This window comes from Cynoglossus semilaevis, chromosome 4 (genome assembly GCF_000523025.1).
Source record: "Cynoglossus semilaevis isolate Cse_v1.0 chromosome 4, Cse_v1.0, whole genome shotgun sequence".
In the NCBI taxonomy this organism is placed as follows: domain Eukaryota; kingdom Metazoa; phylum Chordata; class Actinopteri; order Pleuronectiformes; family Cynoglossidae; genus Cynoglossus; species Cynoglossus semilaevis.
In genome coordinates, this window is record NC_024310.1 from 14,011,882 (window position 1) to 14,037,597 (window position 25,716).

General features: G+C 41.7%; 2 protein-coding genes across 2 annotated transcripts; one reads left to right on the top strand and one right to left on the bottom strand.

Moving 5' to 3' along the window:
* Positions 1-907: 907 nt before the first annotated feature.
* Positions 908-14,392, bottom strand: wdr81 (WD repeat domain 81). The gene is made up of 12 exons (XM_008309373.3): positions 13,689-14,392; positions 11,639-12,113; positions 7,880-11,463; positions 7,689-7,796; positions 7,149-7,348; positions 6,791-6,972; positions 6,025-6,190; positions 4,885-5,050; positions 4,005-4,799; positions 3,341-3,486; positions 3,052-3,234; positions 908-2,713 (listed from the first exon to the last, which is right to left on the bottom strand). Exons 2-12 carry the CDS (start codon positions 11,998-12,000, stop codon positions 2,387-2,389), a joined length of 6,219 nt encoding a protein of 2,072 aa, XP_008307595.1. The 5' UTR covers positions 12,001-12,113; positions 13,689-14,392; the 3' UTR covers positions 908-2,386.
* Positions 14,393-15,592: 1,200 nt separating this feature from the next.
* Positions 15,593-24,526, top strand: slc13a5b (solute carrier family 13 member 5b). The gene is made up of 12 exons (XM_008309372.3): positions 15,593-15,727; positions 17,925-18,053; positions 18,136-18,272; positions 19,043-19,254; positions 19,622-19,802; positions 19,887-20,009; positions 20,237-20,449; positions 20,548-20,654; positions 21,281-21,399; positions 21,803-21,964; positions 23,625-23,762; positions 24,221-24,526. The coding sequence occupies exons 1-12, from the start codon at positions 15,626-15,628 to the stop codon at positions 24,344-24,346; spliced, it is 1,749 nt and encodes a 582-aa protein (XP_008307594.1). The 5' UTR covers positions 15,593-15,625; the 3' UTR covers positions 24,347-24,526.
* Positions 24,527-25,716: the final 1,190 nt, after the last annotated feature.

The following is a 25,716-nucleotide window of genomic DNA, read 5'->3' on the forward strand; positions in this document are numbered from 1 at the left end:
TGAGGCATGGAGCTGGCCACCCTTAGTGCTACTGCTAGTTCCCTTCTGTTCATTGCTCACATATTAGATGCCTGATAGCAGCCTGTTATCCTCAGCAGGTTATGGGCTGGTGGGTCCTTTATCATCAGGACTGTTGGGCCTGGTGTCCACCACCCTCAGTGGGTTCCAAATAGTTGGTTTATTTGAGCTACAAAGGATTCATCCTTTTTCCCATTTCTTTCTCATATCTTCCATTCTTACAAAGGATTCATCCTTTTTCCCATTTCCTTCTCATATCTTCCATTCTTCATCACTCACTTGGCATTAGTGTTATTTAATGGACACATATCTGCTGTCATTTTGTCCACTCTGCTGTTTAGAACAGACCTCGATTCTCTCTCCACTCTGCCTCTTCAGGCTGGTAGCCAGTGCTGCGAGCCTTTGTTTGCTAGACCCCAGTGCCTCAGCTATACACAACTTGGCAATGCCTTCTTCAGTTCCAACAATTTGTTGCATGAATTTTGGCTTCTGGCCTCGAGACAACACTAGCCTACGGTATCTTAAGAGCTTTTAAATGGGTTAAGTGTTTCTTAAAGCAACGCGTACGGAAGATGGTTGTTTTGAAGCAATGAATTACATTTCCTAATTGATTTCATTTATTATATAAACTAGACTATAAAAGGCAGCGTATTTGAGATTTTGAGATTCAACAGATCAAGCGAAACATAGAAAATTCAATTCCATAATGTGTACTTACGACTAAAATAAAAAAGAGAATATATATGAATGCTAACTGACATAAGTGGTCGAAAAGGCAACTGTTAAGATGCTTTCCTAGAGCTAATTCTATAAATTTTAGAAAAGAAGAAAAAAAAACATCAACGAAGTTTTTAACAGGTCCAAATAAAAAGTTTCTGGTAGGCAAAAGCAACACTGAGTAATTTTTATTAGTGGATAAAAATTACATAATTAAAATATCAGGTAACTAACAGTTAAAACAGCAGGCCAGAATGAAAAACAAATATGGCAGAATAAAGTTGACACAAAAAAGGACATGGTCAACAAACATTGCATAGATTGATCAGTGCATTTGAAAACTACAGGGAGGATAACAGTGCTGTACAGCATTTACTTTAAAAGTGTAAACACTGTATTAGAGCCAGGGCTCAGTTCCATCTTACCAAGGACTTCATCTTCTAAGTCATTCTTCACAAGAGAATGCCAGAAGATATTAAATGAAAGAATTTCTCATCTTAATGTGTTCTTTGCTTTAGGACATATAGGCTTTTGATCATTTTTAAATTGTAGAAAATTAAGGTTTGACTGTACTGTACATAGTGAAAACTTCAAAACTTTATAACTAGGCATTAGATTCAGTGCCAACAGTCACAGAGGTGAAACTTGGTAAAAGTGAAAATAAGATGAAGGTTAAAGAACAGGGCCAGTTATTTGAAATCTAGAAACACATCCACAAAATGTCAGATTTCAGTTGCTTGTCTACGGGAAAACTAAGTAAAACCTACACTAATGCTTCAATTCAACAACCATTTAAGATAAAAACAGTTGCTTTCTCTCAGTTTATTGTTTTTTCTAACTAGAAAATTAAGATTTTGTTCAGCGGACTTACCAATATTCATTAAACCTCAGACTAGTTAGTTTATGATCATGATCACTAGGTCTTTTTCTTTTTTCAATGGTGATTACTTTAATGGCACAGCAGACCAGTTTGGTCTGTATTCCTAAAATTGCTAATGTTTTCTAAATAATGTTGTATTAATAATTTTTTTTTTTAATGTATGGTTCTGGACAGGAAACCATGAAGGTTCATTAATTCAGCTTTTAGTAATCCTTTGTTCAGGGTCCCAGGTGAGCCAGCAGTCTGCCTTAGTTCCTGAACAGCTCCTCAGTCCAGAGTCAGATACAGAGCCAAACAACCAGTCACACTCACCTGTGGTCACCATAAAGCAAACAATTAACCTCATCCTGCATGTTTTTGTGGACTGGAAGAGGAAGTCGGGAGTACCTGTGAAATCCCCCAGAAGGACCGTGACTGAACTCACAAGCCTGTGATCTGTGACGCAGGTGTTCCTGCAGCATGAGGCTCTTAGTGTCCGTAGGGAAATGATCAGATTATTTTTTCTGGACTTTGGGGGTGTAAAGAGAGTATCTTAAACATATAGTTCACATTTGGATAAGGCTGTCCAACAGTAACATTAGATATACACCTGAAATCTCATTGACTGTAGCAAGCTTTAAATGTGCATTAATTCAAGGCCACATAACCAGGCAAGTAGAGCGTTTTAGCCGAGCCTTCTTTGGGCTGAAGGTGTTATTCTCTGCATCTCATTGTCAGTCTGACTGTAGGTCTAGCTCATCGAGCTGATCGATGTCAATGTGTCACTCTGCTTTAAGCCAACAGCCTGATGGCACCGTTGTCGGAGCCCAGCAGCAGAAGCCTCTTGGTGGGCAGAACCACCAGGCTGGTCAGAGTGCCGCGGAAGTTCTCTGAGCTCAGTTTGGTGCTGCTGACAGGGCTTTGAGAGATGTCAGCCATGGAGTACACCCCAATCTTGTTTGCCACTGTTCCGGTCACGATCTCAGATCCGTAGAGGTCAAAGGCGTGGATGGGGTCAGACTGAGACTTGTATTGACGCACAGGCTTGTTTTCCAGGTCTTTCCACACTGTGAGGGTGTGGTCAGTGGAGGAGCTAATGACCATATTTCCCTCAGCCGCCTGTTTAGAAAGAAAAACATATGCTCAGTTAATGCCTGCCATAATACTGTACGCTTATATATAAAACCAGTGAAGTAGGCTCTGGTAATGGTAAAGGTTTATTGAAAGCTTGTTTACTAATGATATGACTAATAATAAAACTACTTAATGCTTAAATATTTTGTATTTTTGGCCAAAAAAATGTTTTTCTTCCCATACTGCCTACCAGTGTTAAACACCCTTTCAGGTTTACCTCCATTCTAATGTCCTTATTATAATTATTTGTCAAACTATTCAAACTCATATGTAACTAACTGTAAGTTCACTTATGCCACCAGAAAACACATTTTAGTTAGTACCTTTATCTGGAGGATATCTCCCTCGTGAGCGGGCCAGCCCCTCAGAATAAGCCCAGTCCGAGCATCAAGCAGGACAATGAAGCCAGAGGAGAACCCTGCAGCCACTGTTCTCCCTGAAGGACTCACTGCCAGGTAGCGAATGAGCCCTGCACTTAGGTTGTTGTAGGCTAGACGGAACTCATGCTAAAGAAAAATAGAAACATTTGTTGTCATCAAGTAAAAAAATGTTTTATCTTATTTTCTTACGATGTGGCCCTGGTCCTGGTCCTGGTCCTGGTCCTGGTCCTACCTGCAGTCCTGGCTTACGAGGATCAATGAAGCGGAGAACTGAGTCTGCGCTGCCAAACACAACGCTGCAGTGTGGAGCTGGCATGGTGGTGAGAGCTGTGATAGGATTCTTACCGTCAACAGCTTCGTATGAGCGGATCTGTTTCCCTGTAAATGGAAGAGAAAATGATAAAGAACACAATGGTGTTCACAGTGGGATGGAATTTGCTTTATTTTTCTAAATTGGTGTCTTTAGTTAGGTTGTCTTTAGACTAAAGTTTAGCCTAAAGGGCTAGTCATCTAAAGATTATGTTGTACTGTGTTTCAACTAGATTCAAGTTTTCTGTTTGAAATGACAAGCCTAAAATCATAATTAGGTAATTCTCAGCAATTATAAAATTCTGTACACATTATCTTGGTACGAAATCAACTGTAAAATATTTCATAGCAAGTTAACCCTATAAATCATGGTGCAGTACAACATATACTTGAAATTTTAAATTTTAAGTAAATCTAATTTTCTAATTCCTACATTGTCATGAACTGTCAAGTTTGGTTTCTTCAAACGTCATCTCTTGGGTTCTTCAGTAAAAAGACAACACCACGACCCCTGCTCTCAGATCCATGGATCCTTGTCACAGGTAATTGCAAATTTGACCAAATCTTGTGAACTTAACATTTCTTACCCGTGTACATGTCCCAGAGATGCACAGTGCCGTCACAGCTGACCAACTCATGTGAAGTTTCAAGCTGTCCAACATAAAAGATGGACTTTCGATGGTCACTGTAGGTCAGCCTGGGCTCCACCTCCTGGGTCCCATCACCATGATTATAGAGAGGCCAAATCTTCACAGTTTTGTCTTTGCTACCAGAAAGAAAGTAATCCTCCCCAGTGAGGGGGGCCAAACACTTAATGGTGCCTGAGTGACCCAGAAAACTTTGTAAGCGGATCTGATGAAAGTGAAAGTGCGGATCTTGCTGGTTGAGACCGATCTCGTACTGCCAGTAGGCCAGCCAGTTCCCCTGCAGAGCGCGGCTGCTGCGGGGGAGCTCCTGTTTCAGAGCACTGTCATCCAGGTTGGAGCCTGTCAACCAGGAGGTGGAAAGGGACGTGCCAGCAGAGGTAGTGGTGTAGATGGATGGGGTAGTGATGACTGGAGTGGTAGGGCTGGAGTGGCCCCAAGAGGTGGCCATGGTCAGGTTTGTATCCTTTGACACTTGGATTCGGTTTCCTACCAAGTGACTCCCAAATGCGCTGGACTCAAGCAAGGACTCACCCTGTCCCTGGGTGAGGGAATTGGAGGGAGCAGGAAAGGGACTGAAATCCCCATATCTGTTGAAATCAGAACCTGTGGAGGACAAAGGCTGCTCTGTCCTCAGCGTTCCTGTGATCATCGTCTGGCTCACGCTCTGGTGGTAAGACTGGACCAACTGCCAAACTAAGTCGTGGTTGGGAACCAGTTTATGAATCGCCAAATCACCTTTAAGAAAACAGAGACATTACGGACTTTTGAGAAACATGTTCAGGCACATTTGGTGTTTGCCAAGAATTGACGTGTGTCTCACCTATGAGGCAGTAGAAGGGGATGTAGGAAGCGTGTGCCATTTCAGGGCTAAAAACCGTCTGCAACTCCTGTAAGACCCCTAACTCGTAAGTTATCTGCGACTTTTCCGCTGTACAAACATCAACCATCACAGCATCTCCCACTATTCTCCGCGGGGCGATTTCCAGCTAAAACAGAAGAGATGCCAAGTTTAATACAAGGGATAAATATTATTATTAGAACTGAACATTGTGTGCTGTTGATTATGGTTGATCCTATACCTATGCTAGTGTCAGTATCTGGCCAAGTGCTTCACTAAAATACCTGTAACGACTTCTCACTGCAATCAGACACACACCATTAGCCAATGTTTTGTTGTTTCCTACTGCAGTTCAGTGCCTCATGGCCCTCATGGGCAGATTATTGTAGTAGGTTAAGAATGTCAGCAATTAGGAGTCATTTTAACTTCCCAGACAATTGCAGACCAGGAATAGGAGCAACTAAATAAAACACCTGAAGTTTGAAAAAAACCTGTCACAGGTTCACAGACCTCTTCACCGTGATGAAATAATCCCCACATTTTTTTTCACTTTAAAAACGCAGATCAAAAAGCTGTTCAAAGCCATTGCTCTCTTGTTTCCTGGTAATTTTGGTTTATTTTGCGTTATTATATTACCCAGACAACTTTGAACCTGTATGCACCCGCTCACAAAAACAGTCAACTTAAGCATTTCTAAAACGTCTGACTTTTTCTTTTACATTCCGTAAAGTGAATAAAAGGCAAGAACTGGAGCGAAACTGATGCTGAAACTGAAATTGCTGCACACTCTTTGCTGCAGTGTTGTAGTTGAGTCTAAAAATAGTGACTGCTGGTTCCACAGACTCAAAGAAAATAACTTAGACACTATACCAAATATGTTTTTGGTGACATGGACTACTTTTAAAGAGAATCAAAACTATATAGGTATATTTTCGGCAAAGGTTTATTTATTATCCTACACTATTCTATAAATCAATCATCCTATATATAATATATTAAATACAAAATTAAAGACATTTCTGTATTTTCTCCCCTCATTGATTCAAAGTCACGTTCTACACATCATCAGTTAGGGTTCATGTTGTGTAGGCAAACTGTTTGAATGTGTGAGTATCAATATACCTGGGGCTGCAGACAATGTAGAAAAGAAAAAACAGCAAAAAAGCTCTGCAGAGTCTCGGCCATATGCTGCTGCACCATCTCCCTCCCAATGCGCAGGCAAATGAGAGCCATCAGGCTGAGGGTTTTGAGACAGAGAGCGGTGCGAGACTGCACCCCACTGGGGAAACTGGGGAAAAACAAAATGGAGGTAATGATGTACCTTTGAAGCTGCAGTGATGAACAGATGATTAATACATTTGTTGATATTACAAATAAAAACTCCAACTGTGCAAAGACCATAGTGGTCAATTACACATTATTTTTCAACTCCTTTTTATTTTTATGAATTACAAAATCTTCTCTTAAAAGACTAGTTTCAATCATTCCCAGGTTCACAGGGCTGAGAAATTGAAGTTTTAAAAGAACACTTGATTCTAATATGATCACAACTCTGTGGAGTAAAGTCAGAGCAAAAAGCTTTGATGAAATCAAATTTAAAACAAAGTCAAAGTCATTGATAATGAAGTAAAGCTTTGATGAAATCAAATTTAAAACTCCAACAGTTTAAGTCATTGATAATGAAGTGTATAACATGTTATTGACTGTGGCATTAAAAAAAAAGGCAAATTATTATATACACTTACTGTGTGATGACTTTGTATCACATTTCATTAACTTTGAAAAACATGTGTCCACAGGTCACAGTCAACAGTACTGATTAATTACAGCTTTGATTTGTAATGCATTTTTGTTTGCGATTGCTGGAAAAAGAGCACTTGTAATCTACCTCAGGGTCGGTGTTGTCAGCAGGTCCAGAAGAGGAAGCAGCACATCTTGATTGATCTTCATCAGCATATCCATAAGGGTGGTGTCAGAGAGAAAGATGACAATCTTTTGTGTGAGGGCGACAGCTGCCAGCAGGCTCGCCTCCTTACGTGTGTTGAGTCGCTGTGAAGAAGGTGAAGAAACCTGGGTGGGGGGATGGGGGTGTTACAGAGGATTGATAAGACTCAGCATTTACACCTCACCAAGTCACTTTCACATTGATACTTTTTTGACATGTTCATTTGTTTCATATTGTTTTTAGAGAAGGGTTCTGTTAATACAGCAAAAACCTGGGATAATCAGATTTTTCTCATTCTTACCAGATATCCTACATAAGGTAGGTATTGGTACGTCAGCACAGGCTCTCCATAAAGTTGAGCGATGTAGATGAGACAGTCCAACACGGGCAAAGCCGTCTGATCACCAACAACGGGTTTCTTCTCGTACACGCTGCCAAGTCCCACACTGTCCAGACTATTGTCATCAGACGGAGCAGCCACAAACAGATGTTTGTCAGGGCCTACAGGCAGAAAACACACAGGAAACACCAGCAGTTAAGAACCATACAGTTACTGTAGGAATGGGATAGTAGTGATGAAGACCATTACGCTTTCTTCTTCCAACTAGATTTTATATTCATGTTCAGATGTAACTGTAATTTACAAAACAAAAACATATTGCATAAGAGAGGAGTTCCAATCAAACCATAGGATCACTGGACAAAAACTGCTTATTGTATGATTTGCATATAATTTGTACTATAATAACAACCATTTTATAACCAATATATTTCTTAGTCTACACACAGATGATTTTCAATAATGTCAATGTTGGATAAAAATGAAAAATATAAAATATACCAAGGAAGCAGTTTGTCAGCAGTCGCAGTAGATTTCTGGCGATGTAGCGGGATGTCAGTGTTGGTCCCAGCTTGGCCGATAACCATCGAACAGTTTTGCAGATCGTATCTGTGTGTGTAGAAGCACAGTCATTACTTACTGACTTGTCCTCCACACCTGGTGGACTAGGAAAAAACCTGGAGTTCACTCACCTAGTAGAATCTTCTGCTCTTTTTCTTCAGAGTTTTGTGATGAATTGGGATCATTCTCTTCATCTTCCTGTTCCTCTTGACTTTCCACAACCTCTCTCTCGTTTTCTTCCAGTTCTGTTTCATTTATAATCTCACCCTCCAGAGGAACAATTGCGCCCCCTGGCACTTCTGTGCAACCGGAAAGTGTGAGCTTCACAGTGCCAGCAGGTGTGGCGTCAAACGCCTCATTCTTACTCTCAGTTATCTCAGTCACATCCTCCTCTTCCATTTCTCCTTCCTCCTCTCCTTCACTTGCGTGTTTTAGATCCTGGCTGCTGTCAGCCGATTTAAGACTAGCACGATCCCTCATTGAATCTCCATCACCCAGGGACAGTTCACTTGTGCTGCTCTTGTCACTAAGCTTCCCGACGCTTAAGGATTCCTGGTCTTGCTCTTTGGATGCTGAGGTTTGGTTGCTCCGTTTATCTGCAGCCACATCTGCTCCACTGTTGCCATAGAATCCATTCTGAAAGTCCTCTGCCTCTGTGAGGAACACTTGGTCATTGAGACTAATGCCTGAGGAGTAGTCAACCAGCCCTGGATCTCCTCCTCCTACACCACTGCCTCCACTGTTACCAACGATGTTCCCACTAATGGACCCTGACGATGGCCTGATCTCTCCACACTGATAATCTTCCTCCTCTTCTTCAAGAATACAAGTGCCAGCCCTCATTCCCTTATGGGTTTCTCCACCAAAGCCTGAGGTGCAATTTTCAAACCCAGTAATGACTTGTAAAACATGCGGAAGTAAGATGGAGAGAAAGGCCTGCAGGCCTAACCGTGTTATCAACTGCAGGATAAAGCAGTCAGTGTAGAGATAGAATCGACCGCGCAGGCAATGAGGGTATTCATACACATTGATGAGTGGCTTCAGTAAGTATTTGTTGGCATTTCTAGGACCCAGTACTCTAGAAATGGGTTCAAAGAGGTACCAGGCAGCATAGACCGCTGTCGATTCCTTCAGCATTAGGGCAAGAATGAAGGGCAAGAGAATCTCGAGGCATTCGGCCGTAATGTTTTCACGCAACAAAGTTTCAAGCTGCTGCCACAGATGAAAGACCACGTCTCGTCCTTGAAGACTACTTGTAGTCTCTATTTTGGATTGGTAGGAAAAGATAAAATTGTAGAGAGCTGAAAAATAGGGAGGGAAAGGAAAAGCACTGACGACCAAGTTTAACAACTGGCTAGGGTTTGGAGGAGGAAGACCATCGCTGATTGGATCGTATTTAAACAGAAGTGGCCATGGGCACTGGGGTAACTCCTGATGGGCTACTCCAGAGTGCTTTTTCGTTAGCAGGAGGGCCTCTATTGCTTGGTGCAAAGACAGTGGTATATCCCGGAGACTGGTGGAGGTCAGCCTCATGACGGCTTGGAAACGCTGTCGTAGTGACGTTCCTGGCCTCAGTTTCCTCAGTTTGAAGGAGAGAAAAATCTCAGCGATAACAACACCCAGGGCCTGCATGTCTCTTTGGAAAAGATGTATCTCAGTGGGCATCGATTCAATGGTTGCGTCGCCGTCTGTGAAATTACCAGATCCTTTGGTTTTTTGGTTGACTTCAGCCTGCAGACTCTTGACCAGAAAATTGTTCAACTTTTCCCACTCTTCCAACGGCTGCAGTGGGTTGAAGAGCTCCGGCAGGGTGACTTTGATTTGTTCTGCCGTGGTGCTGGTCAGGTTTCCTTCTCCAGGTTTTTTACCAACTGTTCCAGCTCTCTGTAACACACCACTGCATAAAGCAGCGGTAGGGACGTTTGCCAAATCAGCAGGGCATGAAGTTGGAGACTGAGAAAAGGTAGGTGCAGTGTGCTCTCCTCCCACTTTTGCTGCAGTTGTACTTACACTGGACACCGGCACAGACGTTGAAATACAACTGGACGAGCCGGTGGATGCTAATGAGTCTAGAGCCTCTGTACCTTGCTCGAGGTCATCATCCCTCTCTACCACGGCCCAGCCGCTGGTCTCACACCCCAGAGACTCTGGCACCATTTCAGTCACAGTGTCTGCGATGCTGTTGACTTGAGGAATGTATAGAGAAGGCACAGTAAGAGCTGCTAGGCCAAGGGGAGGAGGTTCTGCGGGGGCATACTGGGACGGGGACAAGCGAGGTGGATGAGGCTGGTCAAACAGCTGAACAACACCATAGCTGGTGAGATTGGTGTGGTTGTCTACGAGGTGCAGGCACACGTTCTTGGCTTTTACAGCTTCCTTACCAGATAGCTTATAGCCAAATGTTAGATCAATCCAGTGATGTAACTGCTGGGACACCTCTCTGCTCTCCAAGAGTTGTTGGTGGATCTTTATAAATTCCTCACAGGACTTGCACCAGGAAGGCACTTCCAGGTCTGGCATATCAGGGTGGATAGAGCGAAAAATAGTGGGGTCAGTGTAAAACTCTGGAATGCACTCATCAGGAGTCCAGCTCTGCATCCGCTCCATGCTGGCCGGGTATTCATTAGGCTCCCACTGAGATCTGACATGGCTGCACAATACTGATTTTGGAGTCTGACGTGCTTTGTAAACGTAGTACGTTATGTCTGAGAGCACATCTGATATGTGATGAGGAACATGGAGATGGTCAGAATGTCCAGCACCAGCAGCACCTAAAGAACCACCGAGGTCTTCACCCACAACTCCTCCAACAACCCCACTGTTCCCTGCAGCTGCCAAGGCCTCTTTGGTCATCTCATAAGTGAAGTCCAGCTGCTTATCCCCTTTATTAAGCCTAAACTTTGACCTGCGAAGGTCCCGGAATTTTCCAAATGGCACAGTGAAATCCACCACCCATGGAAGCACCGGGTGATAATTAGGGTCTCCTTCTCGTCGTCCTGCTAGCCTGTTCAGCTCCATCAAGTAACAGAAGTTACTGACTCGACCATGAACCCAACCCAGAACCAATGCCTTGAGCTCATCAAAGCACTCCCTACAAAGAGCTGTGTTCTCTTGGCTCGCACATACAGTGCCCACACTTTTTGGCACCTCTTTGCCAGTGGCGTTACACTTTGTATCCCCTACCATTTCCAGCTCCTCATAATGGACCACATTGACCTTGAGGCGGATGCAGAGTTGTTCATCAACAGCTACATCCTGCAGAGAAAGTTCACCACATGACAGTCCTGCAGCATGACATGCCTGCAGAGCTATTAGTAACTGGTAGAGAATAAATAATACTTTGGCATGGCTGTTAGCGAGCTTGGCGGGGCTAAAGGACACAATGTCTTGAAGTGAATACTGAGTATACGGAAGAATTACGTACAACATCTCCGCCGTCTCTACGAGACACTCAACAGGCAGGACGTTGGGACAGACCTCCTCTGACTGGGATTTGGAAAAACAACACCCACTGGATGGCAGGTAGATTTCTTTCTCCTTCTCCTTCTCCCTGGCTGGAGAGAGGGATGGTGACACTCTGTCTAGGAGGATGAAAGTGCAGTTGAAGACTGCCTGTAATGCACGACGCACTGCATCTATAGCTGAAATGTTCATCTGCTCGCTGACTCCGGCATGTTGCTGCACAAATCTTTTATGAATGTCTTGCCAAAGATTCCTGAAAATAAAAAAGAAAGCAAAACTTTTAATGTCAAAGTAAATGGATTTAATTTAATTGTGACACTTTAAATTATTTCTATACCTATTGTGTATGCCTTACCAATTTCTATATAGAGTTTTACACATTTAAATGAACACAAGACCACAGTAATAAAGATCTACACATACAGTACCTGACATTCTGCTGGGAGACACACTGCATTGTTCTGACGTAGGAGCCCTTTGATGCAAATTCTCTTTGTGCATCATATTGGTCTCTGACATATCTGTATCTGAGTTTACTTTTTCTTAGACCCTGGATACATACTCGTGTCCATCCAGGCGGGAGCTTTGCCTGAGGACACTGAAGGTATGTGCAAATTTCAGTCTCACTGGGGCTGTTGAAACGGGCACAGCGAATCACCCTTCTCTCCCTCAGTTCAGTTACCCAGCGTGTAGGAACAAGGGCTACAATTTCTTGTGGGCGTGGCCCTGGGCCCTGCTGCTGCTGCTCAATCCCCAGGTCTTTCTCAACAGTGCTCATCAACCAATCCATGGTGAGTCTTCAGTGCTCATGTAGAGATGCTGACAAAACTGCTGTTGGTGGTATTCAATGATTCGTGAAGGGAGAAATCAGAAGACATCAACAGCTCGGTGAATCTTCTTTCACTGATGATTTAAATAAAAGAACAAAAAACATGCAATCAGTGCCAGAAAAAAACATATTCCAAGCTGCAGCAGAAATAGGACAGCAAGAGTCGGTCAGCAGAGCCATACAACCACAATTCAGATTTTAGGTTGTTCAGAATGCAACTTAATAATAAAAAATAATGATAAATAGACAATAATTAAAGCTACACACACAGACCGGATAACTAATTCATTATATAGACAATAATTAAAGCTACACACACATACAAAGACCGGATAACTAATTCATTACGCTGATTAATACACAGGAGCATCTGTGGGAAGCCATTTAATATTGCTCTTCAAATGCTTGGCTGCACTCACCGTGTGAGAAGGACGTTATGATGTGGTACAGATTCTGATTTTAGACCCTGGGCTACAACAACATTACTGTCCCAGGTGCTGTGTAAGACTAACAGTTGAAATGGTGTATCTGACTGACAACTTCCTTTTAAACTCAATCCATTTGTCCTACATTACAGTATGTCAAAAAGAGGGATTACATGATGTGCCACAGGTTTTTAAATTCTTAGTGATAGGGCAGCTCGTGCCACTAAGGGAACACAACAACACTGACATGGTGGTTGTCTCCAACCAGAACCAAAGTGTATAATTTAAATGCATTTAAAAGTATATTTGACCTAGATTAGCAGAAACACGCAGAAAGAACCGTGACAGTCCCACTCATGTTCTCTGGTTCCACCACAGATCATACACATACATATTATTGTAACTGGACACGTCTGTGCTTTGCAGCTAATTCTGCCCAGTGGCCACACATGCTACTGTATCCCAATTTGCTATTTGTATTTTTGTTTTATTTTGGTCACACGTTTCTTGCGCCAACACAAAAAATAAACACAAAAACATACCAGTGTAATAACAGAATAGGTGTACATTAAAACATTTCAATTTGATCAGACCTAATTACACCAAATATTCATTGTTGAACTGTTCATCTGAACGGTTTTATCACTGCTAAGCTAAGTAAGTATGAAAAATCTCCCTGAACACTAAAGTCATACGCAAAGCGATGCGTTCACGATATGCAAATAGTTTGTATAGTTAATTTTAAAGAATTAGTGGAGTAAAATTAAGGCACGTTCTCTGTAAACTCACTTCAATTACTGCATAAACAGACTGTGTAATCTACATAACATCACAAGACCTCGACCTCTCTCACATGAGAGAGACTACAGATAACATTAATTTAGCCACTACACACTGGCTCATGAAAAATCACGTGCCAAAAAAGCGAGAATAAGCCGGAGGCTGATATTTATGAACTGCTTACTCTTTATGCAACGAATTATATTCCAACATTCAACATGCGAGAAGTGTTTGTTTACTTTCTCGATGAATAAATCAAATAAAAATTCTTACTATGGAAAAATAAAATTTGAGGACCAATCGCGGTTCCATTGAGTGACACTAGAGGGACACACTGTACACTTATTTTTCACTTCTTATTTTTTAAGCAGGCTAAACTATCGCTGACACGCTGCACTTGCGAGTCAATAAAACATCTATTATTAGTGATTTTTAAAAGACTACCTCAACGACACCCGCAGCAGTCATCACTTAGCTGCCAGCGTCAAGCTAACAGTGCACCACCACCGCTGCTGTCACTCTTCATCCCACAATCTTGGCCGTGCCTCTGTACCGCCTTCACATCACGACATTACGACTTGCAGCCGCACGGTTTTCTCCGCTGGTTGCAAACGCGGTGTGATGGTGACGGTGAAGAGTTCATGTTAAAGCTCCGCAAAAGCTCAAGCCGTGTTTTCAGAAGTGGCATCCAGTGTGACACAACAACAGCACCGTATCATGTGATTCTTGCTGCTACTTCCGCTTCTGTCGAGGCTACGGGGTGCCATGGATGACATACATATCCAATTGTAAATCATATTTAACTACATATAAATTCTACAACATATACATACTAATACATATATGTGCAATTGTTGCGCTGTTGTTTTCCTCTTCTTGCCGTGTAAACTTTAAGAAAGTGACAAAATAATAAGTAGCATAATCGGGTATTGAAGCTGTTTGAAATGTAGTTCGCTGGTCCCACAGGATGTGACGTACTGTGGGAAACCGAAGGAAGACTGACATTAGTTATTTTTGAGTGGCATTTCTCTTGAAAGGTTCCCACACAAATTGATAAATTACTTAATTAATTAATTATTCATACACTGTTTGTTAAATCAGCTAACGCATTCGACACGCCACCTTCAGATGCAGTAATGACTAATATCCCCTCCTTGAAGCTAGATTTTGAGTTGTACTTTTGCATATTTTTCTTGATTTTTTTCCACGTAAACAATACCATTTTCCCCTCTAATTCTTGCAATATACTGATTTTTTTGTTGTTACATTTAGGAATGTTGGTTTACGTAGATAAATCATGATTAATCATGATTGATAACATGATACTCTGTGTAGTGTACCTCCCTATTCTCATAAAAAGTGTTGGTCACGGTCAATGGTTTAGGGGCGGATCTAGCCAATTCCAAGCAATTCAGTATAATACAGAAATTTGAATTTTGCATCAATTTGAATCAAAATTCAGGTAATGCAAATATGAAAACCATTTGTTTTAAACTGTTCTGAGAATTGCAGACTTACTTCTTTCTCTAATCTTTAGCCTAATCTGACCCTGATTCTAATCCTAACTCCAAACTTTAAAACTTGTGCCTGAAAATATGCTCTCACTTTTTTGTCCACATGTCCTCATAAATATAGCTTTGCCCAGTTTTTTGTGGCATCTTTTTTTTTTTTTTTTTTTTTTTTTTTTTTGTAGTAAGATTTTTTCCCACATGGTGGCATTACATCTGTATTTCCTTGGTTTAAGACCTTCAGGACAGAGCAGGTCAAACTACATGCATACATTTATTTATTTATCAAGATATGTCACTTGTTGTGCACATAATGGGATGTGTTTGAATTTCGATGTTTCATTTGACTTTCCTTCGGTCTCCTTTCCACTTCACTGGTGTGCGTTACAAAATAAATACGTAAATAAATAAATAAAAGCAAAGACTTCCCAAAACTTTTCTTTTACTTGGGCCTAAAATAACCTTCATATGTAATTAAAAATAACGAATTAGTATGGCGAATTTTTGTTTTGTTTTTAAGTAGTTCAACAGCTTTACTGTTCTATCTTTAATATCTTTATCTTTACTATCTTTAATTGGACAAATCACATTAAAAAAGAACATTATCAAATTAATTTGGATCCAAATGATTTTTTTCCCCCTCTGCCTTTCGGCTACTGTCTGTGAATCACACGTCACAGCAGATCTCACTGCTGTCTCAGGTGGAATGTTACCTTTTCATCTTGAAGCCTTTCTTTCTGTTACACCTTTTTTCTCATTTACAAAACATACACGAATTTTAAAGTAAAGTAAAGTCGCAATGTCTTTTTATTTCATTACATCTGGTCCATGAATCCTCAGCGTCCTTTCCTGCTCTGTTCTTCCTGCTGCAGGATGGCAGCGTTCGTCAAATATCTCCTCTCTGTGAAGAACTATTTCATCCTCTTCTCCGCTCCGTTTCTTTTGCTGCCTTTACCTCTCATCATTGGCACACCGGTAGGTCCACGTTCACACACGTTTTGGGTTTTTTTTTTCGTTTTTTTTTTTAATGAACGCGCTGATGCAATTAGACCAAGTTAATGTCTCTGGAGCTACTTGTAATTTTAATTAGGAATCTCCTCACATTTTAAATAACATTGTTGCTGTTCTATTCATCAATTGCGGAAACTTTGAACGAACAAAGGCGCTGAAGTCTTCGTCAAACCCAGTGGTCCACTGACAGAGGACAGCTCTGAAGAAGTTCAGGTTTTAGGCTGTCATCGTTTTTGTGCAGTTTGCACCTGTTGCGCACAACGCAGTGGGACTGAAGCAGTGTAGCCCGTGGCTGCTGCTGCTGCTGCTGCTGCTGCTGCTGCACAACTCTCCTGTTATTTTAACTCATTGTTGTTAACACTCGCGTCCAGCGTGGGAACTTTTGCGTGTGTGACGCCGTGTGGACGAGTTCACAGCACAGACAATGGGCAGACGAGGACACAGCACATGCCTGCATTAGTGTTACTGAGAAAAGATGGTCCGTGGACCGATGAGGAGCCACGCAGTCGGAAGTTGTGTTTTTATATTACTTGCTAATATTAGTAAAAGCTGAGTGGTTTGATTTGTTTGGATTTAAATTTGATTTAAGAACAATTGTTCTATTTGGGCTTTTTTCTTTAATTTACAAGAAATTTGAAGCCATTTAAACAGTCAGGTTGAACCCTAAGGTCAATTTTAGAGGATTGATCTTTTTGCTCTATAACAGACTGCACTGGACTGGGATAGTCTATATTTTCACGTCTCAGCCAAATCATCCAGGGTGCTTATAGTTCACCTACTTTAATATTCCAACCATGAGGAAAAATAAAACTGAACTGTAGTAAGAAAACCCACAGCCTGGGATAAACAGTGCAACCCTGGTTGTAGTTAATGTTATAGTACATATGTTATAGTGTTGCATCGCTGGATACTTGTTCAAGTACAAGTACAAGTACAAGTACAAGTATCCAGGGGCTGCTCAGTTTACAGCGTCCTCGACCTACAGCATTTTATGATTACGTCGTCAACTCAATTTAATTTATAAAGAAAGTTGTTTCCTCATTCAAACGTACAGCGCTAAAACTAATTTAGATGGTAACTAGTTCACTATCACGCTGCACTGAACGCAGAAGACGCTGCTTTGTTAACATTCCCTGTTGTACGCCATTCATTGGATTGTGCTACATTCACTTTCCTCCGTTTGTGTAGTTTTTTTGGAACTGTTTGCCCTTCACTATGACTCCTAAGTGTAAGTTTTGGTCACTGTATATCCTGTTCCTGCTCTTCTTTATAACTCAAATGTTGAGCATTAGTAGAATCACTAACATAATACAATTTTAAGAGGGATAAGAATTGTGATCATGACATCTTTAGGTTTTGTAAAGCAATATATAATTTCAGTGACAACGTTAACGTCCTTAAATACTTACTACCCTGAATAAAAATACCTGTGTATTACTCACATAAATAAATAAATACAATTGTCTTGTGTTTGTGTGTGTGTGTGTGTGTGTGTGTGGAGGTGAGGGGCCGTACTGAAATCATTAAAAGAAGAACGCTGTAATGTGCAGTGTGTATGTGAGGACCAGGGTTCATGCACAGGACAGTCTGGTCTGATGACATTTTAAACAGTGTTATCACATGATATTATTGACAGCACGACACCAGTGGATTCAGCTCCTACAGCTGTTATCAGTCAATGCATCACTCATTTGTGACCTTTTGAGTCATCCATTAACATTAGCCAATTCCTTATGAACTTTGATCTGTTTTGACAGCTTTCTTATACACACTGTGGTTAACAATCTTACTGTTAAGTACAATCTGGAAGCAGCAGTTAATTGGTCTCTAAAAGGGTAATCACCTCAGGTTGGAGTTCCCATAATGGACATGACATACTGTATGTACACAGTACCAGGTACTATACTTGGTCTTGATACTACGTTTGGAAGTGGGTATCAGTTAGCAAAGTACACAAGGACTATTATACATTATATAGACCAGGTACTGATGTCCCAACACAGTATTTCATAACTTCAAATTAAACAGGAATTGAACTCCAAAGACATTGATTCAGTAATGAAAAGATGACACACCCCTGAGGTGGATTGGGACATGAGTGATAAGTGGAAAATCTCCCTTATATTGACAGGATGATCGACATGTGTTGTTTCTCATACAGGAGGCAGAATGTGCCTATGTGATCATCTTGATGGCGGTGTACTGGTGTACAGAAGTCCTGCCTCTGGCAGTAACAGCACTTTTACCAGCACTTCTCTTCCCTTTGTTTGGAATAATGCAGTCCAAAGATGTAAGTCAACAGAGTTCAGAGGAGACTGTACACAGTTTGGTGAGCGTCAGAGTTCCCACTCATTGTTCACCTGTTCATTTAGGTGTGTATGCAGTACCTCAAGGACACTAACCTGCTGTTCGTCGGTGGACTGATGGTGGCTGTCGCAGTGGAGCACTGGAACCTGCACAAACGGATCGCCCTGAGGGTGCTGCTGTTCGTCGGTGTGCGTCCAGCTCTGTAAGTTTATTACTTCAGGTCTTCATGAACAGTTTGATAAAACTCAACCTGGGCTCTTTCTTGTAACGATAAGACAATAGAATAGTACAATTATACAAAATCATTACAGAATGAAATATACAACACAATAACATTAAGATTCTGATAATAAAAAGGTACAGTTTTGTAAATTGTTGTTACCATAACATCAGCATACAGTAGTTTTTCACATAATAATGACCCTTTTCTCAACTCTCACCAACACAAATGAACAATAAGATAATGCTGATCAAAGTGCCTACTACACCACGGTGCGTTCAAGGCCCTCAGGAAAATTGAGTAACCGGCGGAACACAGAAGTCAAACCCAAAATCCATAAATAAATGTTTCTTTTTGGATTTTAATATAAATAAAAATAATTGTGATTATGATTTTTGCCATAATCGTGCAGCCCTGGGCGATAGGGTGAGCTGGAGGTAGATGGTCCACTGTGGCGACCCCTGCAGTAGCCAAGTGAGCTGGAGGTAGATGGTCCACTGTAGCGACCCCTGCAGGGAACAGCTGAAAGATACATGAAAACACTGTTGTTGTATCTCCAAACATAACCAGGAGTAACTACGTCTTTTATCGCTCAGGGAGACACCTTAGGAGTGTCAATATTTTCATTCCATACTCTATCTAATCAGCTCAGACTCATAAACATAAGTAGGTCATAAAAAAAGGCTTCATCTTTATGGCACGCGTTCATGTTATTTCTATCTAAGACTAACTTGATTTTCCTCTGGCTGCAGGTTGATGTTGGGCTTCATGAGCGTAACAGCCTTTCTGTCCATGTGGATCAGCAACACTGCCACCACGGCCATGATGGTACCCATCGTTCAAGCAGTGCTGCAGCAGCTGAACAACAGTAAAGACGATGCTTCTCAAACCCACGGCTCAGAGGAGCAGCTCTCACCACCAGAGGTCGATGACAAACAGACGGAGAAACCAAGTGAAACACAAGGTGATGATGGACCATGTCCAAGTGGCCAGAGTTGACCACAGCTGCTCCACAATAATGAGCAGCAAACGATAGCGCAGAAAAGTTTCTAGAACAGGCTCGCGAGACACAATTGTCCTAAAATTGAACATGCGGGGCCGAGTCAGAAGCCGATAGAAGGAGCGTTCGTGTGAACTAAGATAAAAGTCATGCATAAAGGCTAGAATGCTAAAATGTTCTTTCATTTTCTACTCCATCTGGGGGAAACATGGGTATTGCAGGGAAAAGGCAGAAGTATAATGATAATACATGCCTGATCTAGAACTCTCCAACAGGTTTTCTTCAGTCCTCCTCTAATAAGAGGAGACTAATGTCATCTGTTGTCTTAAAGGTCCGGTGGTGATAACATTCTTAGACGCTGCAACAGAGGCTGCCAAGATGAAAGAGGCGGCCGAGAGGAAAACCATGTGTAAAGGAATGACTCTGTGTGTCTGCTATGCTGCCAGCATTGGTGGCACTGCCACTCTGACGGGGACTGGACCCAATCTGGTGCTGAAGGGCCAGATGAACCAGTGAGTGACTTGGTATTCTGACAGACACCACCGTTTCATGTTGTTTGGCAGCACATTTCATTCTTATTTGTTATGTTTTTTTAGACTGTTTCCTGACAATGGAGATGTGATTAATTTTGCCTCCTGGTTCGGCTTCGCCTTCCCAAACATGGTGCTAATGCTAATACTAGCCTGGTTCTGGCTCCAGTTTGTCTTCATGGGATTTAAGTGAGCTTAACTTTACATTTTCATACAAATGTTTGGGTAATTTGTGCTACATTTGAACTATTTTAAATATTGATGTTTCTTTGCAAGGTATTTACTTTATTTAATTAAAAATACCAAATAGATTTACTGATGATTAACAGAGCAATACTCCCAAATGTAAAGAAAGAAACCTCCTGTTAGTTTTTAGTTTTTCTTAATCCCTGTTTCTGTGTAATTTCTATTTCCAGCTTCAGGAAGACGTTGGGCTGTGGATCTGTGAAGACTGAGAAGGAAATCGCCGCCTACAACGTGATCCGTGAGCAGCACCGAATGCTGGGGCCCATGTCTTTTGGTGAGATCAATGTGCTGGCTCTCTTCATTTTGCTGGTTTTGCTGTGGTTCACCAGGGACCCGGGCTTCGTCGACGGCTGGGCGACACATATCTTCAACTCCAGCGCAGAGTTTGTACAAAATCCTTTATTACTGCTTTCAATCTTAACACTCACGTCACCAGAGACAGGACTACACTTTAATGTTCTGTGAATGCTGTGCTTCTCAGGTACGTGACAGACGCCACCGTGGCAATCTTCATTGCTGTGCTGCTCTTTGTTCTGCCCTCTAAACCACCGCGCTGCACATCATGGAGGACTTGGAGTTTTGACACAAGTGAGACATTATCCCAAATACTGTAGATCTAGTAAGACAAATACAGTAATCACCAATCGCAAGTTTGACGAATAACATGAATCTACTGACTGAAAGAGACAGAGAAAAACAAAAAAGAAAAACTTCTACTCAGGAACTAAACCTAGAAACAGTTTAAAAATGGGTTTGTTGAACATCAAATGCTAAACGAGGTCTAGAACTTCACTGGTTAGAATGTAGCCTCATACCCAGGTAGAGCTAGTATTCAGAGAGTTATAATGTGTTTCTAATGATACTGTCATTGAACCATCCACGATGTCCACGTTGGTCCAGTCATTAAAGACGTTTTTTTTTTTCTAAAACACTCAATCAAGATTAAATGCATGTATTTTGAATCAGATCCATTTACTGTGAGCAGAGAATGAACTGTTGTCCATGTCCTATCATTCAGAAGTACTGATGTAGTACTGATTTAGTACTGATGTAGTACTGATGTAGTACTGATGTAGTACTGATGTAGTACTGATGTAGTACTGATGTAGTACTGATGTAGTACTGATGTAGTACTGATAGTCTCTCCAGGTTTGAGGTGGTGTAGTTTGTTTCCTGATAACCTAAAGTATGTTTGTCACTGTTTGTTTTTGTAGTACCTCACTCCACTGATGCAACTCCACCTCTGCTGACCTGGAAAATTGCCCAGAAGAAGTTACCCTGGGGGATTGTGCTTCTTCTGGGGGGTGGCTTTGCTTTGGCCAAAGGCAGTGAAGTAAGCTGTGACGTTGTTTTAAAAACCAGAGATGAGACACACGTCCAAGTGATTGAATGTGACATGGACATGCTGAAGACTCTTCCTAATCCTGCATCGGGGCTAGAGAGAGTAGAGAGTTGGCCTAGATTAAACAAGGAAATAATAGATTATAGCCAGTTTTTTGGATTTATCTATTGGCAAAATATCAAAAATGAAGTGTACAATTGATTTTGTATCACTTTTTTTAAAGGAAAATAGCAGATTTTTTTTTACCCTAAAACATATTTACCTCAAGGCTATGCTACAGATGAAGCTTCATCCAACCTCCGTTACATTAATATTACTGTAATTGAACTGTGCTTATCTAAAACATTAGCGTCTGTCTCTTCATGTCCTCGTCATGTACCGTATGTCTCCTCAGGAATCAGGACTTTCTAAATGGATGGGTGACCAAATGACTCCCCTGCAAACTATCCCTCCCTGGGCAATTGCTATGATTTTGTGTCTGCTGATTGCTACCTTTACGGAGTGCACAAGTAATGTGGCAACTGCAACGCTGTTCCTACCTGTCCTGGCCTCCATGGTACGTTATTATACAGAGAGAACAAGAGAGAAATGCATTTCAGAAGATTAAAACGTTAAGAAACCAGTGATTAAGAGAGAGTCCTTCAGGGAACAACCCTCATTTAACAGGGGAAACAGTTAAAGACGCAGATTACTCTCCACATCAGGGGTGTCAAACTCATTTTCACTGTGGGGGGGGGGGGGGGGAAGCACATCAGCCATGTTTGATCCAAGGTTATAGCTCTAGCTATGGTTAGGCTCTGTTTTATCTTTATATGGTTGTATTTTTATTTTAAACCAATTCCACCAATCAGAAAGCAGCAATGAAACCTCTCCCACATTTGCACCACTTGTTGAGGCTCCCGTCTCTCCTGGCCATTAGGACTGAATGTGTTCAGTGCTCTTACCCCCAGGGGCCCCTCCTTCCATTGAGACCCTGCCAAACACAGCAATTCAGCCTGAATGCTAGATGCTGAAGAATGCGAGGACTTTGTCTGCTTCGCTCAGACAGTGGAAAGAAGGGTCATTCACACAAGGATTTACTCCGGCCGAAGCCAAGTGGCTGCTACAAAGTGGTGTTATGTGAAAAGAGGAAGATGTAACTGCTGCTGCTGCTCAGTTACACCTGGGATGAAGTCAAAGATGGAAGCTGTGACTCCACTTTTGCCCTGGTTTGTTTCCATTTGGGCAACAAAACAAAGACCAACACCTTTGTCTGCTTCGGCCTGATACAAGATGATCGTGTGGTTTCTACAACGACCCTTTCATGCCCCAAAACATTTTGTTTTTTCTGATCAAATAATGAATCTGCATTCAGTCTGCATCACAGTTTCAGGGTTGTTCATAGTGTTATAGCTGGGATTTGTCTATTGGAAACCTGAAGTTTGAGGTTCCGTCCATAGTTCTGTAGCCTGGCACTGTCTGTTGTCTAAAGAGAAAATGTTAATGCCAAGAAGCCCCTCCCCATTATAATGGAATGGGTCTTTTATTCAACATCCTCTCACTGTCACAACCCAACGTGGGACTAAAGACCAGGGAAGGCTGAATAGTCATTCTTTGACTGATACCGATCCCCAGTATCAGATCAAGCCGACCCTATTAGGGAAGAAAGGAAAGTGGACTCAACTGCACACAACCAAATGTGACCTCTGACCTCTGCTTTTAACCCATCACCAAAGTGAACAGTGGGCAGCCGGGGAGCAGTGTGTGGAGACCGTGCCATGCTCAGAGCACCTCAGTGGTAACTTGGCAGCTGGTGGACTTGAACCTTAAACCTCCCTTACCCAAGTCCGCTTCCTGAACCACTAGATGTGGGCCACAATGGGTCCTAAGATTTGACCAGGGGCGGGGTCAGGAGCAGATTGATGGAGCGTTCATGTGAACTGAGATAAATGACATAAAAGTCATGCACGACGGCTAAAATGCTAAAATGTTTTTAACTTTTTCTACGCCATCTATTGGGGGAAATATGGGCATTGCAGGGAAAAGGTAGAAGTACAATACTAATACTACTAATAATAAAAATAAAAACACAATTTGGACACATTTGGCAGGCCAGATTAAAAAGTCAAACAGGCCGTAGTTTTCTGATGCCAGGACTAGGTGGACTTCAATCCTTCAACAGGACAACTGGGAGTTCCACCGCTACGACACCTAACGTCTCTTTCTTCTGTTGACAGTCCCAGTCCATCCAGATGAACCCTCTGTATGTCATGGTGCCGTGTACTCTCAGCGCTTCGTTTGCCTTCATGCTCCCAGTGGCTACACCACCCAACGCCATCGTTTTCTCCTACGGCTACCTCAAAGTCTCTGACATGGTGAGTGTGGCAGTGGTTTTGGTGTCACGTTACCCAAATCCATCAGTTCCATCTGGGTGTTAATAACACCATACAGCCTTATCACCATGTGAGGGTGAAGTTCAATGTTGATTACCCCCCCATCCCCCCCCCTCCACCTCAGCTGCCCCAACTCTGTTGAACAGGAGGGATAAACCACCTGATCATGGCCTTCAGTTATCATTGTTTTTGGTTAATCTTTATTTTGTTTCTCAGCCAACTGGAGCCTTTTGTTTTTACCTTTAGTGCGTTATCTTTTCAGTAACGTATGGTTTATCTTGAGGTATTTTTGCACAACTTTTATCCTCAGTTAGATAATGCAGGCAGATGCAACACACACTTGTTGTTCTCCTCTACCACAGCACCTTCTGTTGACTCACTAAGTACTTAGTACTTTTTAAAAACTGACCCTGCTGCTTTTCTACATGTTCTACTTCCAGGCCAGGACAGGATTTGTCATGAACATCATTGGAATCCTGTGCATCACATTAGCCATCAACAGCTGGGGCAGAGCGATGTTTGATTTGGATTCCTTCCCTACCTGGGCCAATAGCACCGGGGCATGATCCAGGTTCTCATCACTAACCATGACCCAGACACCCAAAGACCCAGCTCTCAACACTATTCATGTCCCACTCAAATGGTAAATGGGCAAAACGGCATCGACGCTTACACGGTTTGTGAGTGTCTGGTTACGCCCACGTGCGTTTGATTGTGGGAAAACGTGGTGTTGAGAATGACAGGGGAGTAAAGACAGAAAGAAAAACAGAAAAGAAATATTAAAAGTTTAATGCTATTTTAACTTATTGTATATTGTATGATAAAAAACAAACATCCATAGAGATGTCTCTGAGCGAACTCTAGAGAAGCTGTTGAAGTAGTTACCCTAGTTTACTGAGAGGTAAGTTGCAAATATAAAGCTGTAAAAACATATCATGCACTCCAGCACTAAAATACAGATTAGAGATAAGTGACCCAAAGAGAGAGCAAAGGTCAGTCGAAGCATGGCTGTGTCGGAGCACAGGAAAAAGAAAAAGAAGAAACGCCTCCAAAATAATGGCTTGGTCTTTGATCCCACTGCCTTAACTGGTTGGAAGAGCCCTTTTTGATTGGTCGCTTAAACATGCTAACTGCTAATTCACTGAGGGGAGTCTTTTTAAGGCCAATTCATTTCTATTAGCAGCCTGTATTACAACTGCTATCTGTTAAAGCTAACCTCAGGAAATGGATGAAATGATCTGGGAAGAAACTGTGTTGGCAGGACTGATGCCCAGTAGGTGGCATCACAGCCGGGTTTAGGACTAATTGATGAAAAATAAGTCACTTGTCAGTAGATTAATATTCTCTGAAACATTTTAATGACCTGAAAGTCAACGGTCTTCATCCCGAGGTAGAAATTGTCTCATTACGTACCATTATTCAGAAAAGGATAAAGAATGTGTCAGTTTAGAGTCGGAGTGAGATCAGACATTACTTTGAATTATGAGTTTCAAGTCGATATCATGTTTTATTGAATATTACTTAAAACTAATGATTAAAGACCAAAAGTACTTCACAAAAACATCGACTGTCAGTAAGATAGTCACAGAGAGTTATTATTATCACTAATGATTAACAGTTGCTTCTTCTGGTCGGCCCCAAACCCTGTAGAGAAAGTTTTTAATACTGTACATTCCAGTACAAACTTTTGTCTTTTTTAAATGTTGACATTTTATACACATATTGTCTAAATAAAGGTTGAAATTCTATTTGTGAAATAAAATAAAGACTGTTAGACCTGCCTTGTCCATTTTTGTGTGCATGTACATACATCACAGTAGAGTGAAAACACTGAGCCAACGTGGAGGTTGTATTGATGATGATGTTCACTTTGATTTGAATATCTTTAAATACCAAAGGGTGTTCCTGGTGTTTTTTCTCCTTTAAATAAGAGTTT

Excerpts from the sequence above, each read along its gene's own strand:
- wdr81 (XM_008309373.3), bottom strand. The coding sequence starts at position 12,000 with ATGGATTGGTTGATGAGCACTGTTGAGAAAGACCTGGGGATTGAGCAG. Across the intron at positions 7,349-7,688 it reads GCTGACAAACTGCTTCCTTG|GCCCTGACAAACATCTGTTT; the intron begins GTATATTTTATA and ends TTCTGCCTGTAG. Across the intron at positions 5,051-6,024 it reads TACATTGTCTGCAGCCCCAG|CTGGAAATCGCCCCGCGGAG; the intron begins GTATATTGATAC and ends CTTCTGTTTTAG.
- slc13a5b (XM_008309372.3), top strand. The coding sequence starts at position 15,626 with ATGGCAGCGTTCGTCAAATATCTCCTCTCTGTGAAGAACTATTTCATC. Across the intron at positions 15,728-17,924 it reads CTCTCATCATTGGCACACCG|GAGGCAGAATGTGCCTATGT; the intron begins GTAGGTCCACGT and ends TTTCTCATACAG. Across the intron at positions 20,010-20,236 it reads TTTGTCTTCATGGGATTTAA|CTTCAGGAAGACGTTGGGCT; the intron begins GTGAGCTTAACT and ends TTCTATTTCCAG.